We start from the raw sequence: 8032 nt of genomic DNA, 5'->3' as shown, positions 1-8032 counted from the left end.
TTTGTTTAAAAGGAAGACAGTGATATTGCATTGGCAAATTCCCCATAGAAACAGAGTGGAACAAAAGAATAATAAAGGCACCTCAACTTTTCCTCATTTATGGAGGACAGTTTTATAATATGCATCCAGATATCCTCCAATCACACAAGCTGAACATTGTTCCACTTTACTGCAGTTCCGTAACCATACAGGAACCAATTCTGTCTGTGTTCTGTTCACAGGGGCAGCTCCAGGCACCAGCACGCCAAATGCGTACTTGGGGTGGCAAGCCACTGGGGGTGCTCTGCCGGTTGCCGCGAGGGCCTTCAGCAGCTTACCTGCGGAGGGTCTGCTGGTCCCGTGGCTTCGGCAGACCTCCCGCAGGCAAGCTGCCGAAGGCAGCCTGCCTGCCATGCTTGGGGTGGCAAAATGCCTAGAGCCTCCCCTGTCTGTGCACATCCAAACTTCCTCCTGAATGACCCGCCCTGGGAGCGAGTTACCAGTGACCCAGGGCTGCGGCAGAAGAAGGGTGCAGGTGGGGGGGGGAGAGCCCAGGGCTGGGACAGCAGGAGGTGTGTGTGGGGGCAATGAGGGAGAAGAGGGCAGCCCAGAGCTGGGGCAGCAGGAGGTGTGGGTTGGGGGAGAGAGCCCAGGGCTGGGATGGGGGGTGGCCAAAATTTTTTTTTGCTTGGGGTGCCAAAAAACCTAGAGCTGGCCCTGCCCCGAAGTGCCAATTCTGCAGGAAGCCTAGATGCTGAAGTGTCCCCCAGTGTAATGGGGCGGGGAGGAGGGAGGATATCAATTCCTCCCACACTGCCTGTGAGGAGGCTTGTGATTTGAATTAGGATGACCTGATGCACAGGCACAGCTGTCTAACCCCCTGTGATGGGGTGAACAAGGCCTCAGGATTCTGCCACTCCCATCCCAGGAAAGGAGCGGTGGAGAAGTCCTCCAAGTGGCTTAGAGTGATGAGGAAGCAATTAATCAGAGCATCAGAGGGGTAGCCGTGTTAGTTGGGATCTGTAAGAGCAGCAAAGAATCCTGTGGCACCTTGTAGACTAACAGATGTTTTGAGCATGAGCTTCGTGGGTGACTATCCACTTCGTCGGATACATCCCACGAAAGCTCATGCTCCAATACGTGTCTGTTAGTCTATAAAGTGCCACAGGACTCTTTGCTGCAATTAATCAGAGGGGCTGCTGGAATGGCCAGTCAGGGGCCAGGAGGGCCCTAGAAAAGGAGCTGCAGACGATAGCTGTCATTAGTGGCTTTGTGGAGCTGGAGAAGAAAAGAGTGTGTGCCTGGCTGGACGAGCAGCAGAACCAAAGACAATCTGCTGGCAGGGACTGGGGGAGCGAGAGGCTCCAGGCTGGTGGCTAGGACTGGGACAAAGACAATCTGCTGGCAGGGACCGGGGGAGCGAGAGGCTCCAGGCTGGTGGCTAGGACTGAGCCAAAGACAATCTGCTGGCAGGGACCGGGTGAGCAAAGAAGAAGCTCTTGGTTGGCTGTGGGGACTGAGTAAGGACTTAGCCCAGGGAGGGCTGCACGAAGATCATGTCTCCAGAGAAGCAGCCCTGGGGATATAGCCCCATACCATGGCTGGACTATTTAAAGTCCAAAGCCCAGGGAGGGCTAGAGAGATGCCATCAGAGGGGGCTGAGATAGGCCCCAGTGGACTGTATACATCGGAAGGGGTCTGTTCACATGCAGACAGTGTGTGTGACTCAGCCAGAGGACTGAATCGCCGAAAAAAACAGCTGAGAGTCACCGAAAAGGGTCACCAGAACTAAAGAACACAGATATGCTCAACCAGAGGGGGCGCTCGCAAGAGGTGGGTGCTGACCCTGTTACACCCCCTTGCTTGGTCCCAGGGCCATGGAAGCGTTCAGCCAAATGGCCAGTGTAAAGACCACGGACTATGAATGGTTCAAACAGGCTTTGCTGCTCAAGTTTGAATAGACCCCTGAGGGTGTATGAGAAACCCCAGGTGTCACGTACAAGGAGGTTGCCACCTTGCTGGGGGAGTATCTCTGCAAGGGGGGAAACGGTGCAGGACCACTCCTGCAGAGGATGGGTATAATCAGGTGGGATTGGAGCAGCTGTTGAACGTCTGCCCACAGAAGCACAAAGACCTGAGAAGTGCAGGTACTCTAGCAGCAGAAGGGGGAGGAACCCACATCCGTGACTTGGAAGGAGAATCACCCAGAGGCCTCTCAGGGGTGGGACTCCAGGAAGCCCAGTGCACTGCTGCCCATGAATGCTGGAGCAAGCAGACCCCCTCCATGGGTCCTGACAGACCTGAACTGTAATTACTGCAGTGCAAAAGGACACCAGGTGGTGCAATGCCCAAAGAGAAAGGAAATCTTGGCTGAAGAGAGCCTGCAAAGGGCTAAAGCAGCGCGGGAGGACAGCCTGTAATGCAGGCTCAGAGAGCCAGCTGTGTCTATCTTGACCAGCCAGCTCCTGGGGCAGAGCTGGCCAGAGGAGTGGAGGAGGCAGACGGGCTTCTACTCCGAGCCCTGCTAATGCCTGAGCCCAGGGGTGCACAAGAAGACATCTTGGCTTCCCAGTGGGAGCAGAAGGTGGGGGTCAATGGGGAGCATTCATGGGATGGAGATATTCTGGGACTGAGAGACTCTTGGAGTGTAACTTGGAGGGAAGGCTCCCCAGCTGAAACCATTCACCTGCCGATAGCTCAGATCAGGGGCGGCTCTAGGCATTTTGCCGCCCCAAGCATGGCAGGCAGGCTTCCTTCGGCAGCTTGCCTGCAGAGAGTCCACTGGTCCCGCGACTTCGGCAGACCCTCCGCAGGCAAGCCACCAAGGGCAGCCTGACTGCTGCCCTCGTCGCACCGGCAGAGTGCCCCCCGCAGCTTGCCGTCCCAAGCATGCATTTGGCATTCTGGGGCCTGGAGCCACCCCTGGCTCAGATCCCGCACAGACACAGGAAGGCTCAGAGGGGGGCCGGGGGGACTGGTAACTGGGGTCCTTCAGCACATCAGCTTTGATGTACTCTTGGGAAGTGACTGTGTCTCTCTGAGACAGGATCCGGACCTGGTGTCCGTAACCCCCAGAGAGCTAAAGCAAGAGAGCCTGGATCTCGGTCCTCCAGGTGGGGGCCAGGAGAGGGCTCATTCCACAGGAAAGCATAGGGCAGAGCCCAGTGGGGCAGTTGCCACCTCATCCCCATGGAAGTAGATGGGAGGGGGGACAGGGGCACTGGGACATGGGTGCTGAGGTGATGCAGGCACAGGTGTGTGGTGCCCAGTGCAAACCTAACCCTGAGGGGGGTCGTCGGACCCTCCAGGTTAAGGGGCCTGTAAGAAGGGTACATCTGAAATGGGGTCCCCAAAGAGGTTGAGGTGCCCCAATCCACTTCCAGAGGCGGGGCTGACGAGAGGATGGATCGGAGAACAGGCTGGACAGCGCTTACCTGGCCTGACACCAGCAAACTACCTAGCAGGGGACCTAACACTTCCAATGGGGTGTGAGTTACCAGGGACAGGGCTTTTAACAGGGCTGAGACCGAGGCTTTGTCCCGTGGTGGAAAAACAGACACAGCAACAGGGTCCGGGCCCTGACCCCAGCATCTGAATTCCAGATCTAGCAGCAGAAGGGTCTTGCCTGGAAGAAGCTGAGGGCCCTTGCAGGCCACAGTTTTGCAAGATCCTGGGGGAGGATTGGAGGGAAAGATCCATGTGAGAGAAGGGACCCGGTACCGGGAAAGTTCTCCCTGAGGGAAAACATAACTTTGGGGGATCAGGAGGCAGCTGGTCGTCCACCTGAAGTACCACTGGTGGTAGTACCTGGCTGTGAGGTACCTCTCTCTAGAGATATGGGGGTCAGCACACCGGGCAAAGGCTGCCGCAGAACGTTTACGGCCCAAGAAATGCACAGGGGTCCACCCTTTCGAGTTGGGGTCCGGAAAGAGAACGAGGGGTTCGTTCGGCTTGATGAGGAACGACTGGAAGGGGAAGATGAAAGGAAAATTCTGGTGAAGGCTCACGGAGCTCATGGGTTGGCCAGGGAGAATCTAGGCAGGGCGCAAGGGAAGGGCTGGTAGGACAGCATGCTGGTTCCTATGGCACCAGGCGTTGGGAGGGGGTTTGTTGTTTCAGAGGAACAAATGTGACCTCGCCTTGGTGTCAGGACCCCAGACAATGGCCTGGAGATGGGGGACCCAGCGACTGGTGACCAAGATGCTCAGCCCATCTTGGCAGTCAGCCGGTTCTGGCCAGTGGGAGGAAAATGGCTGAGGAGAGAGGACCCTGGTGACCTGACCAGCCAGTTCCAGCCAGAGGGGAACAAAGGACAGAAGAGAGAGGACCCCAGTGACCTGCTTACCTGGGACCAAAGACAAAGGATGAGGAGAGGCCAAAGGGGAGATGATCTTGGGGGCTCAGATGGAAGGAGGGGGTGGCTCTACTGGAGAGGGAGAGCAGCCAGAGCCCACCTGGATGGGGGAGAGACCTAGATGTGCTGTGCTGAGGGAGGCCAGGCCTGAGGAGCTGGAGAGTTTCCTGCGCTGGGTTCGGACGCTCAATAACCCTCCTGTGTTACACTGGCTGACTCACTGAAGGCTAGAGATCAGGGGGCATTGTTCCCTCTGTGGGTGGGAGCCCTGGCGGGTGCCGAGCAAGTAGACTCCCCGTGGCAGAAACAGGTGTGCTGAAAGCTTAGCGGTGCGGTTCCAGGAGGTGGCGGGGGCAGAGGGCCTATCCCCGAGAGAGAGTGCGACCTGCACGGGGGGCTGTCACGCCAAAGGGGGGTTACTCCCAGGGGCCATACAGAGCCAAGGACAGGGGACCTTTGGGTCCCTGACACTGCCCCCCTGGATCTGCCCCCCTCCCCTCACTGGATCAGCCCCCTAACATTCCCCAAAACACTATCTGCCTCCTGGATCAGCCCCCCACATCTGCACTCTGCCCCCCAACCCACTGCCTGCCATGGCTTAGTCCCCTGGGCTAGTCCCACTCCTCCAGTGCCTGCCCCCTAACTCCCCAGCCTGCCCTCCAACCACCACCTTCCCCCCAGTCATCTCCTCCATCCAGACCTTGCCCCACTGCCCTGCCCCCCACATCAGCCCCTCGACCCGCTCCTCCCCGGACTCACGGCTCCCTGGCACATTGAGCAGCACGTTTCCCCGGCTGTCCCCATCCCACTGGCAACTGTAGACGCCTGCGTCCGAGGTGGAGACGTTGGGCAGCACCAGTGACCCCTGGACCCCGATGCCCATCCTGGTGTGAGAGGGCGGCTCCCCCAGGGTCGCGTTCAGGCTCAGCAGCTCCTGGCCCCGTGGGCCCCTCCACAGCCAGGAGAGTGACAGCTGAGTGGGGGGGTCCCCATACAGAGCTCCAGTCCCTCCACAGGGCAGGACTGCAGCCTTCAACTCTGGGCGGGAGGGGAAGAGACACACAAATTGGGAACCAGCCTCCTTCCCAGCCATGGCCTCCCAAGCCTCCCCACTCAGTCATAGCCCCCCACCTTTCCCCAGCCCCGCCGTGGCCTGATCCCACAGACCAGCCCCCTCACCATGGCCCCCCGGTCTAGCCACCGCCTGGCCCATCCTCCACCTGTCACAGCTCGCCAGCCTCTCCCACACGCCCCCTGGCTCCCCCAGCCCTGAGACATCACCCAGGCCCAGCCCTGGCCAGACGCTCCCCTGCTCCCCTCTTAGCCTCCTCCCAGGCCTCAGGGCCCCGGCCTCCCCCCACGGTCTCCCTCGGCCACTGCTTCCCCCAGAACCTCCCACCTGTGGCGCTGACCCGTCTGGCCGTCTCCCCCTGCCTTGGGGGGGCCCTGATCCCGGCCGCCGCCACCCAGCCCAGCAGCGTCAGCAGCAGGAGGCAGCGCAGCTCTTGCGCCATCCCCTTGCCCAGTGCAATGGCCCCGCGGCGCCTGGTGAGGGGAGGGCCCCAGGGCTGCTATTTCCAGCAGGGCCTTGTGGTTTGGCAGGCGGGTGGGGCCCTGGACCATGACGTTCTCGGCAGAGGGTCCCAGGGGGTAGCTGGGGCCCTGCAGCTGGTGGGGAAGGGTCATGGGGCTCCACAGCGGAGTGGTGCCAAGAGGGGGGTGCAGCCCCATAGATTGGGGGTGAGTTCTCTGATCGGAGGGGTGAGGCCTGAACGCCCCTGGGATTTCCTGCCTGTGACAAGGCATCGACTGAAGGGGACAGGAGATGGGGGCAGACCACGTCCCCTGACCCCATCTCCCCTCCACCATATCCCCCACCTTGTGACGTCCCACCCTGTCCTGCTGCCCCACATCCTGCGTCCCCTCTCGTGGGTAGCTCCACCTTATCTTCCCCAGCGTGTCCCCTTCAACCCATGGAACCTCCACCATACTCCCTGTCTGCCCCAGAGCAGGCCCTGTGTTTGTGAGTGTCTCTCTCTACCCAGCCTCCGCATTTCCTGGCACGTCCCTGGGGAACTCTGGGTTGGTGTAAACATCCTTGCAGGTGCACTAGGAGCACGGGAGGGGGGGTGTGTGTGCAGGGAGGGGGGACGCTTTCTGCCCGGGTGATCAGGCCTGATGTTCTCACCATGTCCCAAGTTCTCCCTAAATCCTCAGCTCCTGGAGTCAGGGATTGGCAGAGGAATCCCAGCTCTCACTGGCATAGATGGGGCGGGGGGGCTGGAAACGCCTTCTCTGAAGGTTCAGAGACCAGGCAGCAAATGCACATTGTTCATTAGTGAAGGGGTAAGAACAGCCTGTGATTCCTGGGTCTGATCCTGTGATTTTCAGGCCCAACCCCACAAACGGGGGGAGATGCTAGGGTCTGTGTGTGTGTGGCGGGGGGTAGTTGTCAGGGTCCCTAAAGCAGTGGCTGCCAGAGGAACATGGTTGCTGGGGGTGATTGCTAGGGGGTAGTTGCCAAGAGGATGTGGTTGCTGGCAGTGAGTGGAAGGAGTTCATTACCAAAGAGTGATTGTGACAAAGTGGGTTTTTTCCTCCCTATGTTATATGTGAGCCTATGTGAGTCTTATTGATTTGCATGAATGCTGTGTGTGCCTCAGTTTCCCTGTGTGCTGCACCAATACCTCAGTGGAGGGAATAGGGGTGTGTGACTTTTGCTGAGACTCTTGGGGGCAGGTGAGGTGGCTCCAGCTGCCTGTACATAAGTGATGGACGGTGCTCTTCATAACCTGAGACCCACGAGGGGGTGCCACCAGGTGACACTTTGCCCGGGAATCATAGAATCATAGAATATCAGGGTTGGAAGGGACCTCAGGAGGTCATCTAGTCCAACCCCCTGCTCAAAGCAGGACCAATTCCCAACTAAATCATCCCAGACAGGGCTTTGTCAAGCCTGACCTTAAAAACCCCTAAGGAAGGAGATTCCACCACTTCCCTAGGGAACCCAATCCAGGCTTTACCACTCTCTGATGAAATAGGTGTTTCCTACTATCAATGCGTATACCTCCCACGCAACTAAGACTATACCCGTTCGTTCATCGGGTACTGCCGAAACGGGGTCCTATGGATCCATCCTCTGGAACCCTCTTTTCAGGTATTGCAAGCAGCAAAATCCCCTCAACGTTCCTCGCAGACAAACAACTCCCATCCTCAGCCCTCCTCTTAATTCATTTCTCCTATTCTTATCCATTTCCACATCCTCTTAGTGCCGGGCCCAAAACGGACACAGATCCAATGAACGCCCCCCCCTCCTCCCCGCCCCCCCCCCCCCCTCACAAGTCGATAAGGGGAATATCACTCCCTGCGATCGCTGGCAATGCACAACCTATATCTGCCCAAAAAATGCATAACTGCTGGCAACAAGGGCACCCTGTGACTCAATCCAGCTTCTCATTCCACTTAACCCCTAGGTCATTTCTGCAGAACTGCGCCTAGCATTGCAGTCTATCTAGCAGGCAGGAATTCGCCGTCCTAAGGCAGACTCCACGTCCTTTGTTGAACCTCTCAGGTATCTTGCCAATCCTTTATTGTCCTATCCTCTGTAGCCTATCCCTACCCTCCAGCAATCACAACCACCCTCCAGTTAGTGTCATCGTGAAATTATGAGGTGCAACCACGCCACCTGCAAGATTATAT

The 8032-nt window shown here is 58.2% G+C and overlaps 1 protein-coding gene across 1 annotated transcript in view; it reads right to left on the bottom strand.

Moving 5' to 3' along the window:
• The window catches only part of CD19 (CD19 molecule), a 31317-nt gene extending 25361 nt beyond the window's left edge, over nt 1–5956 (bottom strand). Inside the window, 3 exon segments of the mRNA XM_075064667.1 lie at nt 5093–5371; nt 5733–5896; nt 5898–5956. Of these exon segments, the coding sequence (XP_074920768.1) occupies nt 5093–5371; nt 5733–5896; nt 5898–5956 (502 nt within the window).
• Nucleotides 5957–8032: the final 2076 nt, after the last annotated feature.

Source organism: Chelonoidis abingdonii, chromosome 4 (genome assembly GCF_003597395.2).
Source record: "Chelonoidis abingdonii isolate Lonesome George chromosome 4, CheloAbing_2.0, whole genome shotgun sequence".
NCBI classification, from domain to species: Eukaryota; Metazoa; Chordata; order Testudines; family Testudinidae; genus Chelonoidis; species Chelonoidis abingdonii.
The sequence above is the reverse complement of the archived record's forward strand: the minus strand, read 5'-3'. Positions and strand labels throughout refer to the sequence as shown.